Source organism: Acyrthosiphon pisum, chromosome A1 (genome assembly GCF_005508785.2).
Source record: "Acyrthosiphon pisum isolate AL4f chromosome A1, pea_aphid_22Mar2018_4r6ur, whole genome shotgun sequence".
NCBI classification, from domain to species: Eukaryota; Metazoa; Arthropoda; class Insecta; order Hemiptera; family Aphididae; genus Acyrthosiphon; species Acyrthosiphon pisum.
The window spans coordinates 9755745-9778653 of NC_042494.1; the positions used below are offsets into that span (position 1 = coordinate 9755745).

The window sequence follows — 22909 nt, forward strand, 5'->3', positions numbered from 1 at the left end:
GATGAAAAAAAATGTTCTCGAAATGTAATTTTCCGTTTGACATAACTCGACGAAACGTAATATTATCTCGTTTACGGTATTATAATATCTTTGTTATTATATTATGACCCGCAGACATGATAATGCGACGACTTATAAATAATGTTTTTTACAACAGCACGCGTCAGCAGCTATGTAATAATATTTTATTTAAAGGTGCTGCGCGAGTGTCTTGATTGTGGTGATATTTGTCCGACATTTGCCTTTGAACGCGTCGTAAAAAACACACACTTCGAAAACAAATTTCATCGACAGCTGTAGAGTTATCAAAACCTGACCTGACCGATTGACGACCAAGTCGCCTTGGAAAATATTATATCATACGACTTAATACCAGCTGTTGCCTGTCAGTCTATGATTGAGTGATACACCTAGGGTTTTGAATTTGAAATATTTAACTTAAAATAGGTATTTCAAAATTGAAAATTAGGGGTTCTTCGCCCATACAATATATTAAATAATAATAATATATAATTTATTTCCCATAAACACGCATCACGGTCATACCACGATTATGGTGTGGTTACACGTTCACTTAGAACTAATATTCGTCCATACACGCACACACACACATAATATAACGCTTATAATTTCATGATAATCGGTTATTTTAAATATGGATTTTCAGTACCTCGAGATGATTTCACTATATGATGTGTGCATGGCGTATAATATATCGCAGTTGTTTCCGTGCACTTTTAAATACAAATAAAGCCTTTGCGACCACTTTTAATTTTGGTGTTTGTGTACCAGCCATAATAATGTTACTATGCTGGTACGCACGCGCGTGCGCACTGCCGTGGTGATATTATATTTTCTTCCCGTCGTATCGTTCTCGCTACAAATATACCTTCGTGAAATAAAATTTTCGGCGCCACACACATATTATACTTACACAATATTATTATCATACATACTTACGTACGTTTATTGTGGAAAATTATCTCGTCAGCCGTTCATCCACTTGCGCTCTCCGCACATAGTTGCCATCTCGGTTACCGAAACATAATCTATAGGTATATAATTTTTTTTGGTTTTTTCAAACGACGGAGGTGGTACAGAAAACACAAACGACTGCAACGTCGCAGAAAAGCACATTTCGAAAGAACGCATAAAAATAATAATATAGTAGGTAACAACATATAATATAGAGGCTGTTCGCACCCTCGGGAAAATCTCATAAGAAAACCGGGTGGGCATACTTATCCGCGCTGTCACGCCATGTTTATGATACAATATTCTCGATTGCCGTTGAGGTGGTATAACGTATTGTAATAAGTTATATAATTATTGTGTATTATAACAAGTTCTCGTTATAAAATCAAACGCTCTTAAGCATTGTCAGTGCGGGCAGTGCGACGTTTCTTGTGCAACAATATTATATTATTATATTATTACCCATTTCCTACTCGGCGAATCGTTGCCGTAAGCTCTATTTGATGATTATTGTAGAGACGGCGACCTGCACGTCGCGATGGTCTCGTTTATGATTTTTCAGGCGATATTACATTATATTAATTTAATTAAATACCGTACACGCGTTATTCTAGGCACGAAATTTCTCGGGCCAGCGTACGAAACGCATTCCTATCCGGTCGTGGCATGCGTGCTCGGGGAAAAATTATTAATAGACAAATATTACACACATATAAGTACGACGTACGATTACATGCCGCCGACGCCGCCGTATGGACGAAAATGACCCCAAAACAATGCGCCTATATAGCTGGTGTGCATAGGCAATACACGAGCACGAATATCGACGGAGGATATACAAACCAATTTATTGAAGTGTTACAAACAATGCCGTTGTAATAATTGTTTTACACATTACATTAGCGTTTTTCGTTTAAGGAGTACAGCCCATATCCATCTATAATTATTGGCATTGTTTTTGAAAAAGTACAATATTCTAGAAAATGATAATAAGTCGACTATATAATTAAGCTTAGGGACTTCTATCATTTGCACATTTTTTCTGAACTATTTAAAAACTAGCAAAGTCAAATATAAATCTTATTTGTGTTATATGGAATTTAAATACAAGATTTTACTGTGCATATTTTTGTATATTTGAATGTTTTTTTCTTATTAGAGCATATTTTGACAGCGTGTAGTTCAAAAGTGATGTAAAAGGCCATCTATGAAGGCATCTATTAATGAAGACGATTTACACTGTTCAAATTCATACACACTATCGTGCATACCGCCTATGTACAGTATAATATATCGTATTTCCCGCGATACCTAAGGCCCACATTTACCGGCGATTAGATAAAAAGATAAATTAAATGAATAATTGTATAGTCCGTATAGACCATATTCCATATAATTTTATAAAATTCTTGTGCGAGTCAACCGCTGTCTATCGTTTTTACTTGGCGTGTGCTACGTTTGTGTTATTATTTTGGAAATAAAATTGGGGAGTGACAAGCGATTCAACTTTATCCGACATCTAAAACTGGAAAATATATTCGAGTAGTACAGCGGATTGAAAATAAAAATAACAAGGTACCTAACACAACAATTAGTTACAAATAAAAACTTATGGAAAAAGAGTTATTTTCATCAATATTTATGCAAAGCTTTATGCTTTCGGCAAATATCACCCTAAATAAGTTATTGAATAACGAGTTCGAAAAATATACAAATGAATCTGTACCTAGTGAAACAACTCTACAAAAGGGATTACGTAGATGATATGCAAGACATTATTCGTAAAATTAGGACCTACGTCGATGAAAAGAAGATGTGGGTTTCAATCGATCGGAAAAAAAATTAAACCTAGTTACCTGCACATCAAAAGAATAAATAACAAAATGTATGCGATGTATAAACATTTATTATGGAATATCTATAAACATTTAAATTTTAGTGAAAATAATTTAATTACAAAGTTAGTGTTAATAGATAATAATATATTAGATTATTATATGGAAAATATAAAGATTCAAATTTTGAATAATAATATTTATTACATTACGATATATTGCATTGGTCCACTGAACTGTTTTTCGATTACTTACCTAATATAGTTGTTATTATACCTTTCAAAAAGTTGAAATTGCACCCCTGCATTAAACAATATTATAGTATAAATTTAATTTAATTTTTTTCCTTGAAACGCACTAACACTAAGCAAGTAAGAACACTATTTTATAAAATAATGAAAAAAGGCATATAATAGGGGGATCTGTCCCTCAAATCGCCCCTCGTATACGTCCCTGTGCTGAGTATACACTCAATCGAATACGTTCAGAAATAGTAAATGGGGATCAGGGGCGGTTCCAGAGACCTGGTTGGGGGGGGGGGGCTAATAGTTATAATTTTCACAAAACTTATAATACCTAGCAAATACAAAACAACAATTTTTAGAAATGTATTATATTAAATATACTTTTAGAAATACGGGTTTTGGGCCCTGGAACTGCCCCTGGGGGATTGTAGTATGATATTATATAGCCACCCAGATTAATAATAATATTAATCGTTAAGAATACGATTGGGTGCAGCCCACCGGTTACTTCTAATATTGTGGAGATAAAAAATAAATAAATATTGGAATTATAATTGTAACAAAATCGGTCGAACCAGTCATCGACGACAGGTCACATAAGCGGCGTAGTGGAGGTATCGATAAATTTTTGAATCACTCCGTACGACAGTTTTTGTATCCATGTGTAGCCGTGTAGGCATAGAGGCGGGACAATGCTTCGAAGGAGCACTGCTCGATGAATATAATATAATATCGGAGACGCCACTCGATCGCGTTTCGGGCGCATAATATTATTAAGTACACGTCCTCGTAAAATCAATCGAAATTTACATTCGAAATTGTTTGCAGAAATGGAGCGACAAGACATGCAGTGTTTCGTGCAGCGAATAGACAACGAGGTTAGAGACCCTAAAGTGACCAACAGGAGCAACAACGCCAACACGCAGCCACCACGTTTCAACACGAGTTCGTACGTGATCGAGCAGTTGGACATGATGGGTGAGACACCGTCAAGTTATTATATCTCATCGTGTTTTTTAACGATAACTTGTATAGTAATTTAATATAATTATGTTGCGTTTCTTCTATTATACCATCTATGTATTCATTATGTTTCTCAATATCAATTCCTGTTTTAATTTGACTTCGAAGTCATACAATAATCATAATATTAAGTTTTCGAAGGCTCTAGAGTTAACTATAACACGATATTCTATCGTGCCAAAATGTTTTTCGTAGCAAGCACTTTTTATGGTGACCACTTCTATTTTCAATTCAATCACTGGATACTCCCAAGTCCCGATAATGATAAACTTCTGTAGACTGCATTAATTATGGAATGCGTTATTTTTTGATTTTCAGACGATAACGATATGAAAATCGAAAAATTGGAAAAGCAGTACTCGCCTAAACGGAAAAAGGACGCGAAAGCGATAGAAGGGTAGGTGGCACGAGATCGTTGACAGCGTTAGTCTTGATTGCACAAATTGACTAAAATTTTTGACTTTTCCAGACTAAACGCCAATCCTTTGCCGATACCATATCATCGGCCCGTAGGCCAGGACAGTCGGTTGAGCAACGGAAATATGGTAATGATGCCACCGAGCAGTCCACGCAAGACTGCCGGCAATAAGTACGCCGTCGCGGAAAAGGCCAAACAACAACCGTACAAAATCGGGTGCAAAGTTGATGTTACGGGTGAGTAGATTCATTCATATTTACTATAATATTATTATTTATTACTATCGACGGTTTAATGATTATTCCGCCCAGCGGCGTATTTAGGTACCCTCCCATAGTCTCATCACCATCCGAGTTACGTTAAGGCTGTGATAACTTAATAACGTCAAAAATATAAAATACATTTCCAACATTATATTAATATATAACCATTAACCAGTTATTTATATGAAGTTGTAAATTATTTTTCTAAAACAAAATATATTACATTTTATAAAATATATAAGTGGAATTTCAACGTTATCACTTTATAGTTTCAATTTTAAATAGTCAAAATAATATAACATTAATATTATTAATACAACGTCCAATTTTAGATTTTTTAAATTTTCTTCATCAATGACTATATACATTTGAAATAGTTTTTTATATTCCGGTGCCACACCAATACCTAATGCAAACCCATATCGTCTATTCTTCTTTCTTACTCATGCATGATCGTTTAACTAGTTGAGCCATTTTATCTAGTATAATAAAGTATTATAGCATCATAATTTGTATATAATATAGTGTATAGGTATATTTAGAATGTCCCATGTTTATTTTCTCAGTAGTCAGAATCAACACATTATACACTTAATCATTAATCTTTTATTATATTTAACATTCGTCGACAAACTATTATCAACTAACAACGTACTTATCTAATTTTTTTTTATGCATTATACAAAAATATCCATCTATGAATAAATATTTTATAGGAATGCAAAAAATTATATTAATTATATCCAGGGGGTGTCAAGGGTGTCAATTATCCATATCTCTCACACTGTATATACGGTTCTGATTACGTTGATACAAAGATGGATTAAACCAAAATACGATGAGATGGATACCGGAAAAGAAAACTTACTAGTCACAACTCAAATACTGAAAATACATTTTCATAATTTAATTAAAAAAATAATAAGTCAACGATTATTTTGAGATAAATAGGTTAAATCAGGATAATTAATTAGTCAAGTTAAGTCAGTTAAGTTAATAAGTTTAAAGATTTCATTATTTACATATTTTTAATTAGATTTTTATTTTTTAAGTCAAATGAATAATCTGAGTTGAAAAGATTAAGATTTAATTTCCGATTTCAGTTTCAACTTTAATTTGTGAGACTTATCACAGTTGAATAATATATTATATTACCCAATTTACCTATGGCTGTGCATACTAACCATGTACCACTATATATATGTTCCAGGTTCCAGAAGAACGACGTACAATCATTCGTTATCGGCGTCAAGCGATACCACAGCACCACCGACCACCAGTTCGTCTTCGGTTGATACCCATATGACCTCAAGCCTGTCCACGTCCGTCGAGAGCTCAGCAGATCAACCGGAATGTTTGACTGTACGTTACCACATCCATACCACATTATTGATGTCAAATGTCGACAACCCTTGACCCTATCTCGCCGATGGTTAACTAACGAAAAACAATCCCTATTTGTTCTCACGTCAATCATTAATTGAGGGGCCTCAATGTAAAGCGCACTTTTTCCATTTTTAAGAACATATTTTATAAAAAAAGTTTCCAGAGAATTTTGTTAAAATGTAATGACGCTTAAAACAGTTTTATAATATTCTTATACGATTATTGTTCAATGGGCAATGGCACATCGTGAACTATTATTTTGTTTCAGAATCGAAAATTATACATTTGTGTTTAATTTAAAATGACGCCTCCAGAACTATCAATTTTTTTTTTAAAATTATTTAAAGTATTACTACATTAACTCATAATACAATTTTTGAAATAAAAAAATTTAACTCTTAAACAAAACCTACATATTTTAATGATGATTATTGTTTGTTGTGTTAGTCACTCACTTTGATATAATGAATCTAAACTTTAGCATAATCTCCTTTCATATGGTCTACCCGCATTAGTGGCTTTTTAATTGTGAAACAAGTTTGTTAATTTGGTCATAATTAAATCAGGAAACAGATGCAAAGTTCTAAAGAAACCTTTGTAGTAGTATGAGTTATCTCAATTATTTTGTATTGTATTTTTTGTAAACAGAAAGTAGAAATTTTCCCTGGCGTTGCACAAGCAGCTACACAAACGACGCCGGAAAATGAGAGAGTCAGTTTTGTACCTAATAGTAAAATAAAACAAAAGTTGACACTAAAAAATCGTTCAAATTCGAAAAATGAATTAAAAACTGATCCTGTCTCTTCACCAGAATCCAAAGGTCAACCAGATATAACATTACAAGAACCAAAGTAAGTTAATTTAAATACATCAATGTTTTACTAAATAAGTTACTGGTTTAACCGTTAAAAAATAGGGATTAAGATTTGAACATTTTGAAAATGAAAAAATAATTTATAAAAATTGAATAATTAAAATTGCATTTTTCGTCTGATAACTTTATTATCTAAAAATGTTCTGTGGAATTTGAATACTTAAAAAATAGAATATTATATAGGTAGTATTTACATACTGTTAAAATTAATTCATTTTATAAATGTATATTAATATAATATAATATTAACTGAATTTATAATATTCAGATTGTTACAATAGCATAGAGTTAATTTACAAAAACAACATAACATGTAAGTAAGTAATATACAAATGATAATATTCACATCCCCACAGATATTATTTTTAAATATTTTTATTATTTCCACACCAATACGGTGGATATCTTGCAGCTTGAACAAAATTTAAGAAATCGAAATTTATTTCTATTAGATCGACATTTTTTTTTTTTTGTCTGTCGATGATAATTTTCTCAGAAATGCCGTTTGACTACTTAAGCCGTTGCGCCAACTGGTAAATCAAAAATCTAAGACCAATAACTAATAACTGACCGAACAAGATTGCGTTGAAAATATCTTAAACATTTCTACTGCAACTCATGGTGTGATTAATTTTATATGATTTAGACAAACCGTGAAAATGGCGTTAAGTCCGTCGATGGCAGAGAGCCTCCGTGCCGTGTTTGCCGCGTTCCTGTGGCATGAAGGCATCGTCCACGACGCTATGACCTGCGCGTCATTTTTGAAGTTTTATCCGAGTCTTCCCAAGAACGGAGCTGTGGTGACGAAACGGATGACTGAAAGGTATGTGTTATAACAACGCACCGGCACAGAATATCGTTTACATGCAGAACTTTATATTATTAGAATATCTCTTATGTACGTATTAACGAGTTAAAAAATTTTGACTTATAGGTGTATTATAGTATTTATAGCAAAAACGCTGTTTTACACAATATAGTATTAGATACATTTGGTTATTTTTTTATCTATTATATCTTATCTTGATAATAATATTATGTCGGTGATCTAAATTTGATTAGACAAAGTAACAGGTGGTTAATGGGTATTGCGTTGAAATCATGTGCGAGATCACCGCCAAATTTTGCAACCAGAAATCTGACCCACATATTATTGTTTATCGATTATGTAAAATTTAAACTGAATCGTTACCTGCAGGAACAAGGACCGCGGCCCGCAGAGGCATTCGGTGGAAGTGACGACCGGCGCAGGCGGTTACCGGCACATCCGACCCAACGAAGTGAACAGGCCGAAGCCTGGAATGGCGTTACCGGCCGAGGGTGCCATCACCGAGGAGAGCATGACCAGTTCCAGTAACTCGGAACTAGCAGACAGCCATCACGCGCAACCGGAACCGTCCGGGGGTGGAGGCGAGTGTCGGACCACCGTCAATTTTCTGCCGCCTGCCCTCAACTGCATGGTCAGGTTGTGGGACCAGATCGCGGCCGACATGCTACAGGTAAGACCACTGATATATTATAAAAACATATTTGCGACAAAACAATATTATGAGATATTCACAATAGAGTGGAAATGTGATGTCGTTTTTCAAATGCGTTAACATTTTGTTACATTATTACACTATATATTATTTACTATTTATCGACATAGGTACCACCCATCTCTTCCTAAAAATAAAAATGTAATACCCAATTCATACGTCTACACTCTACAGGAATAATGACCATGTCCTGTAAAATTTAATTTGATAATTATTTTTTCTTTTTAACTAACATAGTGTAATATTCTACAGGACCAATTGAACTCCGTTTTTAATTAAAATATTAAATATAGTTTTCGGTTACTTGAATTTCGTTGTTTTTTTTAGAAAATACCACCGAAATATCATAATTTCATTCGTACACTAAATAACATAATTTTAAATATTTGATGGATAAGTAAACGTTGATATTAAAATTTAGTACAATGGTATAGATATTTTACGGAATGAAAGTCACAATGGTAACAAATGTTCATGGAATAATAATGTTCTCTTTACGACATTCGTAAAAGTTATGTTCAATGCGTACAATATAAAATATTAAATACGAATCTGTTATAATTTATTAAAATTAATTTTCCCATTTGTGTTTGTTTAGTTTTCCATTATTGTCTTTATTGGCTGGTTTCGCATCAGTATTGTTACATTTAGAATAATGTAACAAAACAACGAAGGCAATAAAAGAAAGACATACAGATTTTATTAAAAACGATGAGTTTTTTTTTCAATTAAACATGTTTAACAATGGTAAAATAATAAACGAAACGCTTAGGGATAAATAGTTATCTGTATCTAAATTACGGATGAATAAACCGACGTCGTAATATTATTCCGTTAGATTTATGTACGTTCTTGTGCAGTATTTTGCAAATATTCTCTAGGACTTTTTCATACCCTTTGACTGTAAGCTTGGATTCAGACTAAATTTATGAGATTGAGAGTGTTTTATGGACCCTGAGAATAGTGTCCAGTTTTAGTGTCTGAATAATAGACGTTTATTCAAACTGACGTTTTTTTTACCCAAGTTCAAAAAACACATGGTATTGTTTTATTATACTATTATAAGAACACATTTTTTTCCACTTAAATATGTTATATAATGCAATTGTAGATTTTTATGCTACACCTATAATAATGTTACTTCATGTTTCTATTCAATGATAAAACACATTTTAAAAACGGTATCTATATAATAATTTATTATAAAGACGCAAGTAAAAATATGATTATCAGCTAATAATTGTTACCTATATATAGTAAAATAGATGTTACGTAGCCGTAACTATAAAAGTATTGTATATCTATGATACCGTAGTGTATATCAGTGACGGATAAACACCAAATAGGGAAAACGTAAGGATTTTTATATTACATTTGAATATTTCATAAGGTAAGTATTAATACCAAACAAAATTTGACATATTACCTATATTAAAATAAAATGAAAAATTTAATTTAAAATGCAATGACCGAGTAGAAAAATACGGAGAAACAAACGATTGCTTTGGAACGCATATTTGTTGCGAAACAAAACATGTTTCTTATAACTTGTAGATTTATCAACAATAGTCGAACTTATACAGCTAGGTATAGAATTTATATTGAGATAAAGGGTTTCTGAAGGAGAGAGGGGGGGAGTTGGCTCATTAATTTGGTGTTTGTCGTCATGAGTTACATATTGTCAAACACAATATAGCATTGCAATCGGTACATATTCTGAATTATTTTCTAAAACTATGAAACCTATAAGATTATAATCTATTAGAATAATATAACGTTATGTGTTTTGCAGATAATAACTTCAGTTGGCGTGGTGCGCAAGTCTTCTCCTAGGCGGACAGCGGACAGTAGCGGTGAAAACGGCGAAAACGACGGCGACAGGTCGTCAGTGGATCCGACCACGCACGCTCACAACGAGCGGATATTCCGGCGACTGGTGCCCAACTACCAGGCCAAGGAGCCCATGTCGTGCGAGCTGTGCGGCGACACGTTTGCCGTGCCCGTGTCCTATCACATGCTTACCACTCACCCTGGATGCGGTCACAGCAGCGGCGGGCGCGGTTACACCAGCAATGGTACCTACAAGACCGGTTGGTCGGGCGCGTGCGGCGAAGGCGGTATCGCGTGGTATCTGCTCTGCGAGTCCTGCCGCAGCGATTACATGAAGCGCGCCAAGCCGCCGCAGCCGCCGGCCGCCGCTTCCGGTTCCGGATCGTCGGCTCCTCGTTCCCGGAAGACCGGCGCTCGACAGACGGTGATCACCTACCCCGCCGCCAACGACGATGACGACGGTCATGATTTCTCCGACTCGGACGACGAAGGTGACGACGACCGCAATGGCTGGAACCCCAAGCTATTGCAGCCCAAACAGCTGCATGGTTAGTATATTATTATACCCATTCCGACGTCAGATCGTCACAGTGTTCCGATGTGACCGATTTATTTGTCGTGAGTTCTTGACATCGCGAATTCTACGATTGACGCGTTTTTTAAAAGTTCAAAATATTCAGGCGCAATATTATGCGCCAACATTGTGCGTGCACGATTGATTTTACGGGAAAGTAAAATGTATAAAAAATTGGTTCTCACGTCATCTGCGATACGAAACTAAAATTATTATTACTCGACTAACAATTATTATAGTCAATGAAGTGTATAAATAAGGTTTATGAGTACCTATAACACTGCCAAACGTGAAACCATTAGTGACGCGGCGTAATGTGTAGATAATTTAACAGCATATAAGCGCTGTGAATGGTTACTGATATTCGACGAAATGTATGCTATACGCTATTAATTTATTATTTTTTTTTGAAGCTATTCGTTAAGTTAATAATAATATAGTAATTTAAACTTCTTGAGATAGTGGATTTATGAACGAGCAAACCAAAGTTTTCTAAAAATCAGATTTATAAATTGGCTATTTTGAATTATTCAAAATAAAATTCTATTTTAAATTTTTATTTTCAGTATTAAAAAATAAAAAATAAAATATTATATTATATTATTATACTTGTACCTCAAACATCAATAAATAGTTTATAAAAAAAATTAAATAAAAATATTGATTAGAACAAATGTTATTTAATTTGTCAGGTCTTCCTATTACACCCTGTATATAATTGCAACAATATTTCAACATTATAATATGTGCATTTTGATCAGGAATAAACTACAACGACGAGCTGGTCGACAGCCTACACGTGACGTTCAAAGAGAACGCCATGTTTCTGTTGGACTTGGCCAGCACCAGCGGCGGGAGACTGACCGGCGACGAGCCGACATCAACATCGGGACCTTGGGCCGTTGGAGAGTTCAAATGTCTGGGCAGCCTCGAGACTCCTGCAGCCTGTAAAGAACTGCTGCATTCCGACACCTGCAACGATGCACTTCTGCAACAACTTCACGACTGCGATTCAGCGGGGGTACATATTTATTCATCTCAACCCCAACAGGAGTTTTCGTTTTTAACATGTTCTTCTGCCCTTACAGATCTCGTCCGCGGGCCAAGATGCAGTGGATGGAACCGTGATGCGGAGCTTTCACCGGTCTGTGTCGATGGACATCGAGAAGTCACCGTTAAGACGCCAAGACATGATCAACCGTCGGAAACGGATCAATAGTGCCATCGATCCTGGTATGTAGTCTTTTATCGACGTCGAACCGGACACTGTGGAGTGCATTAAATGTATTATATCGGACAGTACACTTTGCGGCAATTTTTTCGAGTTTTGTGATTTTTTCCAAATTTTTGAAAATCATTATTATTTTCTGGTACATTTTCAATACCATGCTATAAAAAACACATTTTTCTGACACAAAAAAAAAACAATTAATACTTTGATCTGAGTTAAAAAAGATTTTTTGATTATTTCTAATTTTAACAAGAGACGCCGTGTACTATCAACTGTTCATTTTTGGAGTTTTTAATCATTTACGATGAAAATATTTAACAACTAGTACAAATATACAAATTACAAGTAAAAATATAAAAATGAATGTAGTGTTGTACTGTTGTATATTATCGTGCGTTTGAAAAACATGTAAATATGAACTCTTATAAACAAATACTATTTATGTATATTGTATTGGCCATTTAGAGCAAAATGACTTCGGTCTCTGTTAACTTAAAATAGTTTATATATTTTAAAATATCACGAGTGAATTCACGACAACGTATCACAACATAGATTAGAAGGATTAAAGACACAATAATATGTTTATTTTTTATGATTATCTTCTAGACAACGGATTATCACTGGTATGTATGCCCTCGGCGGCCGTACAGGCGCTTGTTCCCAGCGTCGACAACACTACGATGGTGGGTTGTTCAGCCGACGGTATAATATCGAACAACGAAAATGTGTCCGAAATAAACGTTTTCAACAGACCGTCGATGGCGTTTATTGTCGAAGCACACAATTTGGCAGATCTCAAATGGGCGATGAAACAAGCGGTGAGGAAAGCCGCATGCCGCAGTTACGCTCTACAAGTAAGAATAATAATATTGTTATTATGGTTTTACTTAAGTTGAATAACTATAGTTTTTTTAAAAATGCACAAGTACGTTTGCTTTAACCTGTATGTACTGTAAGTATTCAGTGTCTTATGCTTTGAGCATTTGCGTTTTCTTTAGAAAGTAAATTGTGTAAATTGTATACATTTTGTTATATTTAGGTACCTGCATACTTTATATCTTTATATATTTTAATTTTAAATAACTTAAACAAAAATACATTTTTTTATTAAAACAAACAAACAAACTAATATTCTAAGCGCGATTCAAAAATATTGAAAATGTGTTTAAAACCTGTTATCTTGTTTACAAGCATGACTTTAACAGTATACCTACTTTATAAAAAATTTATATTTTCTGTTTTTTTTCTGAACTACTCTCCAGTGGCACAACTAGGATTTTTTTTCAGAGAGGGTTATACATATAAAGTATTATCAATTTGCCTAGAAAACAATATTATTATATCATATTCAATTGTTTTTTTAAACTTTTCAATTTTTTTTTTGGTTTCCTAGTTTAATTTTTTTATTGTATTTTATCAGGCACTCAACTGGTTGCTGCATGAAGTGTCTCGAGCGTCGTGTCTGCACGATCTCTTGTGGTGGTTTGTGATAGCGCTATCTGCCGAAGTCCGCACGGTGGACGGGACCAATGACTCCACTGACCCACGATGTCGACATCCTCTTAGTGATTTATACCTAGCTGGTGAATCCGTCAACCCATTACCGCAGGTGTTTTATCAGTTTTTGCAGACTGTCTCTGATCTGATGCTGTACTTACCACCGGGGTCTGCGCTACAGATGATGGCCGTTCGCTGTTGGGATATTAATTTTACCGCATCTGATCACATGTTTTTGCATAGGTAATTGATAATAATAATAAATTAATATATTTTGGAGTGATATTGAATTTTTTATTCCGTTTTTTTCGCTCTCAAGGAGTAAAGTATTTAGTAATATCAGCAAAATATTGTCGCACAGTGAAGATTATCAAGACATTTGCGAAGACACACAGCCAGGTGTATCTTTGGTAAGCGTTCATGAATTTATTATGATTAGGGCACTTTTGTAGGGGAATAAACATTATTGTCTTTTACTTAACAGACTGATAACTTCGTTGTGTCGTCGCTCAAAGATATAACGGAAAATACAGAAATCACTGCAACTAGCAGACCGGCAATGGTCCCGAATTTAATCGATCGAACGACTGAAACGTTTTGGGAATCAAGCGAAGACGACAAAAACAAATTCAAAACAATCACGATACAATGCAATCATGCGTCTGAAGAACCGAAAGCACTTTACGTTCATTTCGATAATTGTCGCGATTTAAATGTGAGTATATTATACCACACTGTTTGCAGAGTGGACGTTTATTGGTCTTAAAAACGTTTTTAACTGTATTGTTTTTGAATAGAACAAAATATCAACGGTAGTTTTTTCGTCCGGCCAAACCATCGAACAGCTGAATAAAATACAAACAATCGATGTCGATACTCGATTCAGTGGTTGGCTTGGAGTTTACATACATGGTAATTTTCGCAGTTGTTGAAAAACACAAACCATAGATTTACTAATATGCTATAGTTATACGACTTACCCGATATTTCGCAGACCAATCGCACAAAGTCCTCTGCATCGAAACACGAGGGGCAGACACGTCGGTGCGTGTAAGACAAATCAAAGTTCTCGGAACCGTGTCGGGAGAGTCTCTCTCGCACGGCCGCCAATACAGTTACTCTACCATACAACATCGGCAATGTGAAAATGAAACACTAAAAGTGTTCCGATCTATCACATTCCAGGTAAAACAAATTATTTAAAATATTTACATATGAATAGTTCTACAATAATTCAACTATCGTCTTAAGGTTTTCGGGAAACTAATACAAGGAAAAGAGACGTCGATGGATTCTAGTGTTGAAGAAAGCAAAGATCTAAAAGAGCATATGGTCGGAATTTTGTTCAGTCAAAGCAAATTGACCCATTTGCAAAAACAAGTAACCATTTTTAAACCCTTAATGTTATCGAACACGTTTCGCTAATAATATATGTAATATTTTTTTTGCACCAGGTGTGCACTCATATAGTAGATGCCATCCAAAAGGAAGCAATCCTAATGCGCGAAGAGTGGGAAAAGTCCGTTTGCAAAAACGATACCACATCTAACAATGGTACGGCTACACCGACCGACTCTTATTGTTTCGAAATGCTGTCGATGGTATCAGCTCTAAGCGGGAGCAACGTCGGTCGATCTTATCTAGCAAACCAGTACGATCTGCTGTCGAACTTGTTGAGCTTATTGCACACGGGCAGCGCCAGAGTCCAAAGACAAGTAATGACTTTTTAGACGATATTAATTTTTGAAAGATTATAAACATAAACAGTAGCTAGGTTCATGTTAATTTCATCAAAAATAAATAAATTAAACTTATTTTCAGGTAACGTTATTGCTCAAACGAGTATTGCCGGAGGTATCTCCTAGCGCGTTGGCTTCGTTGACCGGATCTCGACTACCTTCTACCGGGTTTTCTATTGCCAGCCCATCGTCTAAAACCTACCAGGTAGGACTGCTCGATAGTTTCTTGAGCATTATCGCGAAAGCGTTAATATTGCAAGTGAAAGTGAAGGGTGCAAACGGTAGCAAAGTCGTTAATTCGTTGAAACTCCGTGACGTTGATTTGGACGAAGACAATTCGTTGTGGTATCTCAAAGGGTTTTCTTATAGAAAACTGGCCGATGACATCATACAGATCTTATGGGATTTGTCAAACGTAAGCCATTACCAAGGGCTAGGTGCAGAATAAAATAACTAATAATCTTTTGATATTATTTTTGTTCAGGGAAAGTTGGGTGGTAACAAAAACTGGATCGACACGACCCGGGCAGCGATTGCCGAAAACATTCTAAAATTGACAAGAATAAGCAAAGAACACAGAACAATGGAATCGTGCATTAAAAATCCAGTATTGTGGTTGGCCCTGGCTTCTCATTGTGTGTTGCATCCGGAGCATGCGGAGAGGTTATCGTCTGGTCAGTGGTTTAAACCAGAAGATTCGAAGCCAGTTCCACCGAGAGTGAGTAAAATATCTTAAGAAGCTAGGCGTTAGACTGTAGACCGTAGGTAACAATAAAATGTCTAATGCTACATTTAAACAAGGCTTAGGAAAATTATAAGAACCAGTGTATAAATAATACAGAAAAAAAAAAGAATTTTCCATAGTTGTGGTTGAAACATAAAAGCCTGCATGTTTCCAGGCAGACATCATTGAAATTATAAACCAAACTTACTCTGTCAGGTGATTGTCGATTTGTCGATCTGACGATATTTTTACAAATACACTAATCGTACAATCGAATTAATCCTATTAAATCTGATTCTATGGAATAATTAGCAACCACGGTTTCCGTTTTTTAATTTAACCGTCGGGATAATGCAAGTGCAATATTAATCGATATGCTATACTATAATACAATGAAGTGAATGGATAAAATATATTTTTAGCCACTGTGTACGAACCACGACGACGGCGAGACCGCGGCATCGATACAATGCCTCACGTGTGGAAATCTTTGTGTCGACTGCGACAGGATCTTACACTTGCACAGGAAAACCAAACATCACCAGAGACAAGTAAATACACCTCTACATGGTGACGACACATACGTTGCTATTGTTACACAGTTGCAAGATTAGCGACACGATGACAAATAATACATAACTAACGTTTTACGTTTTTAGGTGTGCAAAGAAGAAGAAGAAGCAATTCGAGTCGACTTGCACGAAGGGTGCGGGCGGACCAAACTGTTTTGGCTACTTGCGCTTGCCGACAAGGCCACTTTGCAAGCGTTAGTCGAGTTTCGCGATACGACGTCCGGCTCTTCAGACTTATCGGCACCGGTTGCCAGGGCCAACGTGTTGCAACTTGCCAGAGTCGGAGTCTGTCGGTATTGTGGCATGGTCAGCAACGATGGATTGCTCGCTATCGGCAACGTCTGTGCCAACGACGAGTGTCAGGTATAAAAATGGATATTATCATCATTAAGTACCTACATACATTATTATTTATATTTCGAGACTCCCGCACTGTGATATGAATAAAAAAATTAAAACACTGTTTATAAGTTCCATTTAAACAGTTCAGATTAGGTGTTCGAAATCAATTTCATTGCGATTGTACTATTTTATGAACATAATATTACACTTTATATTATATGTTTTTTTTCTATAATTACGTTCACTTTATCATATTTTCATTTCTGTTCGATCTCGTCGTTTAAATAAAATTATTTACAGTTACACGCGCAAACCGGATGTCAAAGAATATTGAAATGCGGCCATTTGTGCGGGGGAATCAAAGGCGAGACGAAATGTTTACCGTGTTTGCACGGGTGTGCCTCTGACGAAAATCCGTCTCTCAAACAAGACGCCGATGACATGTGTATGATTTGCTTCACGGACGCCCTGTCTGCTGCACCGTCCATACAGGTATAACTATATGACCAGAGACAACTTACCATAGTAATGATCGATTGCGAGTGTAAACGCAAGAAATAGATCAACCACGATGCGATGCAGAATGTGAAAAAAAATGTCTACAAAAAACAATATTATCGTTTCAGCTAATCTGCGGACACGTGTTCCACTATCAGTGTTGCAAGAGAGTGCTGATCAACAAATGGGCAGGACCCCGGATCACGTTCGGATTTCAACAGTGTCCTATCTGCAAGGTAAGTATCGCGCGCGAAACATAATATCATATTTTTATCGACACCACTCGATTGACCTCTTTATATCTGTGTTCGTGTTACAGACTCAGATCGAGCACGCGTGCCTTGCCGAAGTCCTGGCCCCGATCAGAGAACTTATGGCCGACGTCAAGCGAAAGGCTCTGATGCGTTTAGAATACGAAGGCGATTGTACGATGAAAAGCGATCACGCGGCCGTTTATGCCATGGAGAAGTACGCGTACTATGTGTGCTTCAAGTGTACAAAAGTAAGTTGGCCACATCGCCAATCAAAGTCGCCCACAGACATTCTCACCGGGGGACTAGGTGTATATTGTATATATGACATATGTATACATAATATACAAACATTGGCAAAAAAATCGAGAGCCATGCCCCTCCCCCCTTTGGGCACCCTTGACGTCAATATTATATAGATTCGTAATCATGAATCGAAAGCAAAATAATATCATTGAGAGCGAATAAAGTGTTCTAAAATACTAATATATTGAGATAATATAAACCAATAATAGCACTACTTATGAGGAGGATTTTTATAAAGACAAAATTAACTACATTTTTATGTTTAATACATTTTTTTGTAAAACGGGCTTTTAATGTTATAACCACGATTAACTACTGTCACACAAAGCCTAAGTGATAATATTTGCTATTAAAGAATTTTTATTTTTAAATCAATATTTCATCCCAACAAAATAATATTATACCTAATATATGTGTTTATCCAAACTTATTTATTATAGTATTTAGCATTTTGAATACTTCTCAGTTCTCAGTTCTATGCGTTTTATAAGTTTCTAAATACAAATTCCTTAAACGTTATAAAACTATTTACAATATCGATCACTAATTACTTTACCAGACTAACTGTATAGAGTTCATCTACGCGCGAATCATGGTCTCCCGTGTGATGATCCTTGACTCTTATTTCCCTTAATTTCAAATCTGTATGGATACTGTTTTGCAACAATACTAGTACAATATACGATATCATCATACACACACACACACACACACACAGACGAGATTTTAATAGATCGTTGCGTTTCGCAGGCCTACTACGGCGGCGAAGCTCGGTGCGAGCTGGACGTGGGTGGGACCGACTACGACCCCGCTGAACTGGTGTGCGGAGGGTGCAGCGACGTGGCCCGAGCTCAGATGTGCCCCAAACACGGCACCGACTTGCTCGAGTACAAGTGCCGATACTGCTGTTCGGTAGCCGTGTTCTTCTGCTTCGGGACGACCCACTTTTGCAACGCTTGCCACGACGACTTTCAGCGAGTCACCAACCTGTTGCCCCAGGAACTACCACCGTGCCCCGCAGGTATGCGATTATTTTTCTAATAATAATAAATATACGATATTGTTCCGTTGTCTGCCTAAAATATTCACGTACCTTTCCGGTACGAGGACATACCTAACACCTGAACTCGCCTGTACTCGGTATGGAAAAAAATCATAATCATAAACACCGCATCGATTTACATTGCCGGGATCTCGGCTAATATTCGACTGATAAAAAATCAGCGCAAGGTTTTTTTTCTATGATTGTGTGTGCACTGACTCTCTCACAAATACAATGTAAATTTGTTTTAAAAATATTATCATTTAACGCATTTTATTGTTTTTCACTTGTATAATTACTGTTAACCCAATTAAAAAAATATTACCAACTTAGTCGACCATGGAAATGTACTGTATCATCATTCAAATGAGCTTGAGATAAATCATTTTCAAAAAATTGATGAAACATCAATAAAATCATTGACCGAAATCATATTTTAAAAATGACTTTATTTTGTCAACTATATCGTCAATAACACCGTCTTTGTTTCGGCAGGTCCGAGAGCGACGGCTTTGAACGTTGACGAATGCCCACTGCACGTCAAACATCCGCCAACGGGTGAAGAGTTCGCGTTGGGGTGTGGAGTGTGCCGAAACGCTCATACGTTTTAAGAAAAACTATAACGACTCGATATCACAATTTTACTGTGTTGTAACATTTATAACACTGCACCAGAACTCTGCCCGGTCCATAATAATTGTTGTTCATCCGTGTCTGTAAAATACCCATACATTTTTCTGCCTTCTGTCTCTCTGCTGCCGTTTCTGCGACAAGCCAGAGGGTCGTGAACCGCTATCGCTAAAAATACTGCGATTGTTACTCATTCGAGTTAGATAGGAACAAAAAAAAAAAAAAACACTTCGACAGCAATCGATTCCTCCTCACAACGACAAATCAAATGCCACACACATGCCACCTTTAAATTAAATCCGTACCCACAGAACCGTTATAATAAATGCATCGTAACTCCCGAAGATCGTTACGGAACCGGTATCCTCTGGTCCTCTTAAATAACATTTTACGGATCGAGCAGAGTTCTCGTCAATACGCGTCGCCTGCAGTCAAAATACGTATTCATAGACATATTGTTAAATTTTATAATTTATTTACGTTGTCAGCTTTTGCAATATTTCGATACACTATTTGCATTGTGTGACTATCTTGATTATATTACGTACACTTTATTATAATCCGCAATGTCTGTACTACGCGAATCTTCACATAGTTTAATTTATTATTATTATTATTATTATTATTATTATTATTATTATAAATGTTCGTTTGTTGTAGTTTAAAAAAATTATTATGTTTAAGTGTAGTGTGCCAATGTCGATATGATATTATTATTGTATTCTTTTATAAATATTGTTATCGTGTATTGAACGATAATATGATATTATTAAACTATATGTACCGCGTACGTACCACGGTCGTATAGGGTAAAGAAAGGTATGTTCGTGGTACACTAAAATAACGACATGACATTTATAAACTGATAGTAAACAATTAACGTACCGAAAGCACTCGACGACTGTACGTCGACCGACAGTATTACCATAATATGGTTATAATTTTACGATATTCGTACGTTTACCGGTTAATAGGTAATAATATTGTCGTTGTACAAATACTGAAAGAAATATCACGAAAATACCTCTCTTTACAATAATATTATATATTATGCTCCACTAACCCACCCGTCCATTGTCCCCTCAATTGAATCTCCTTTGAATCTCAGCGTCGCCTCTATAGTACAATTTTCGTCTGTTACGTTATGTTTGTCGATCGAAAATTATTCTATCGATACGATTAGACAATAATATTATTATAAATAATTAGCGTGCAGTAGGTAGTTTAAAATTGTATTATAATTTTACTTCGAGTGTACCCATGCGTATAACATACAGCCGGTACCTATGTATCGGAAAGACGAAGTACCCGACCGAGCTCAGTATCTCTTCTCGAATCTGCCTGTCTATGATCTATATTATTACTGTCTATATTATTGCTAACGATTGTTCGTCGATTGCGCCGAGTATTTTGGACCATTACGAATCAAAAAGTTACACATAAATTGCGCCACAAAACAATGAGACACGATACGTTTTAAATAAATTATTTGCGGAATTTACATTTTATATTATGATGACGAGGTTTTTGTGACTTACAGAAAAATTAAATCAACTATAATATCCGTGCGAACGTAAACAATTGTAGTTTACATTAGTAAAAATATATTTATATAGGTACCTACATAGTTATGTAATATACTTTGTGAATCTTACGTGAGGTTTTTTTGACGATTATGGATTGATAATATGGCATTTCAAAAAAAACGAAAAGACGTGTTTCTTTGTTTTTGAAAGGAAATTTTTTTTATCGCAATATCAACAATGTTGAGCACGCATTTGTACCAACAGCGAAATCAACTTTATTTTTTTTCGAAATTGTAACAACTAGGTATACTTAAGAAAATAAATGCCTACAAAATAATTAGCAAATACGGTTGTCAAGACCGTGTGATAGTTCATTGTTTTTTTATTTTAATATACTCTCATAAAATAAATACCATTATTATAGTATAATCATAATTAATTCATAACTCTAAATTGTCTTGTTCACAGTTCCTTGACTTATAATAGTTTAAATTTGAATAATGAATGAGACGGATATGATGGTAGGTTTTTTGGAAATTCCAAATATGAACTATCTATGTAATCATTAAAAAACCTCGCGTACAATGACATTATATACCCACTGTATACGGATCAAAAGTATTCTAAACACACGCATGGACACAGAGGTTATACGCTCAATCGCACTATGGCGATTTATTTCGAAAAAAAATATTGAGTCGATGACCAAACATTGTTCTGACTCCAGCAGTCCAGCGATATCTATAAATAATATAATTATTAACTAGTGATTCGATAACGTACAAGACTTAAGACCCATTTCAATAAATTATTGATGTTGTGTGAATCGAATAATAATTTAACTTGGTCAGCGATATAAGATACTTAATACTATTGATAAAACTAAATAGGATCCGAACTAACCTCTACTGTAAGTTTCACCTAAAGTCACCACATAATAATACTCTACTAACCTATCGTATTACTTCACCGAATAGTACAAACACTCATTGATTTATATTATTAATATTATTATGTTCTGAATTCGGTCGGCGCAATTGATGTATAATCTTTTTGGTATCGTATTTAATTATTATAATTTGTTTTTTGTTTTATCTTCGATTATTGACGCAATCGATTCGCGTTTTCGACCACAACTATTATAATGTTATTATTATGATCGATGTTTTTCTTATTATTTTATTTATTTTTTTTTGAAGAAGAAGAAGAAAGGGACTTCAACTTTCACTCTTTTCTTTGCGTTTTTTTTTTTCTTATATATTGTTGCGCACCTTACCCCAAACCGTTTAGAATATAATAAATAAACATATAATAATATTTATATCGCCATATCGGTGTAAAGTTTTTCGTTTTCCCACCGCTCGTAAAATGTTTGGCACAATACGCTCCCGAAAACTAAGAAAAAAGTTAGCTCATCACAACGCGGCAACAATAATGTACCTTAAAAGTGCAGCTCACGTGATTTTTCGCTTTATTAAAAATATGTTATTGAGTTAAATACTCATCGAAGCACATGTAATCGATTGTTATGAAATTGTACGTATCGATGCGATTATGTTTCAATGGTAATTAAAAAGTTTTAAC

The 22909-nt window shown here is 35.2% G+C and overlaps 1 protein-coding gene across 1 annotated transcript in view; it reads left to right on the top strand.

Annotated features, from left to right (window-relative positions):
- The window catches only part of LOC100161379 (E3 ubiquitin-protein ligase MYCBP2), a 37101-nt gene extending 17050 nt beyond the window's left edge, over positions 1 to 20051 (top strand). The window contains exons 7-33 of the mRNA XM_029486606.1: positions 3884 to 4033; positions 4397 to 4475; positions 4548 to 4732; positions 5970 to 6121; positions 6794 to 6996; positions 7666 to 7842; positions 8218 to 8518; positions 10353 to 10938; positions 11726 to 11985; positions 12053 to 12197; positions 12805 to 13052; positions 13619 to 13938; positions 14015 to 14105; positions 14180 to 14410; positions 14493 to 14607; positions 14690 to 14880; positions 14947 to 15075; positions 15150 to 15410; positions 15517 to 15849; positions 15919 to 16152; positions 16581 to 16709; positions 16818 to 17093; positions 17373 to 17564; positions 17699 to 17806; positions 17890 to 18072; positions 18878 to 19148; positions 19665 to 20051. Coding sequence (XP_029342466.1) covers positions 3884 to 4033; positions 4397 to 4475; positions 4548 to 4732; positions 5970 to 6121; positions 6794 to 6996; positions 7666 to 7842; positions 8218 to 8518; positions 10353 to 10938; positions 11726 to 11985; positions 12053 to 12197; positions 12805 to 13052; positions 13619 to 13938; positions 14015 to 14105; positions 14180 to 14410; positions 14493 to 14607; positions 14690 to 14880; positions 14947 to 15075; positions 15150 to 15410; positions 15517 to 15849; positions 15919 to 16152; positions 16581 to 16709; positions 16818 to 17093; positions 17373 to 17564; positions 17699 to 17806; positions 17890 to 18072; positions 18878 to 19148; positions 19665 to 19780 — 5666 coding nt within the window. The 3' untranslated portion in view covers positions 19781 to 20051. The remainder of the gene's footprint in view (positions 1 to 3883; positions 4034 to 4396; positions 4476 to 4547; positions 4733 to 5969; positions 6122 to 6793; positions 6997 to 7665; positions 7843 to 8217; positions 8519 to 10352; positions 10939 to 11725; positions 11986 to 12052; positions 12198 to 12804; positions 13053 to 13618; positions 13939 to 14014; positions 14106 to 14179; positions 14411 to 14492; positions 14608 to 14689; positions 14881 to 14946; positions 15076 to 15149; positions 15411 to 15516; positions 15850 to 15918; positions 16153 to 16580; positions 16710 to 16817; positions 17094 to 17372; positions 17565 to 17698; positions 17807 to 17889; positions 18073 to 18877; positions 19149 to 19664) is intronic.
- The last annotated feature ends 2858 nt before the right edge of the window (positions 20052 to 22909 follow it).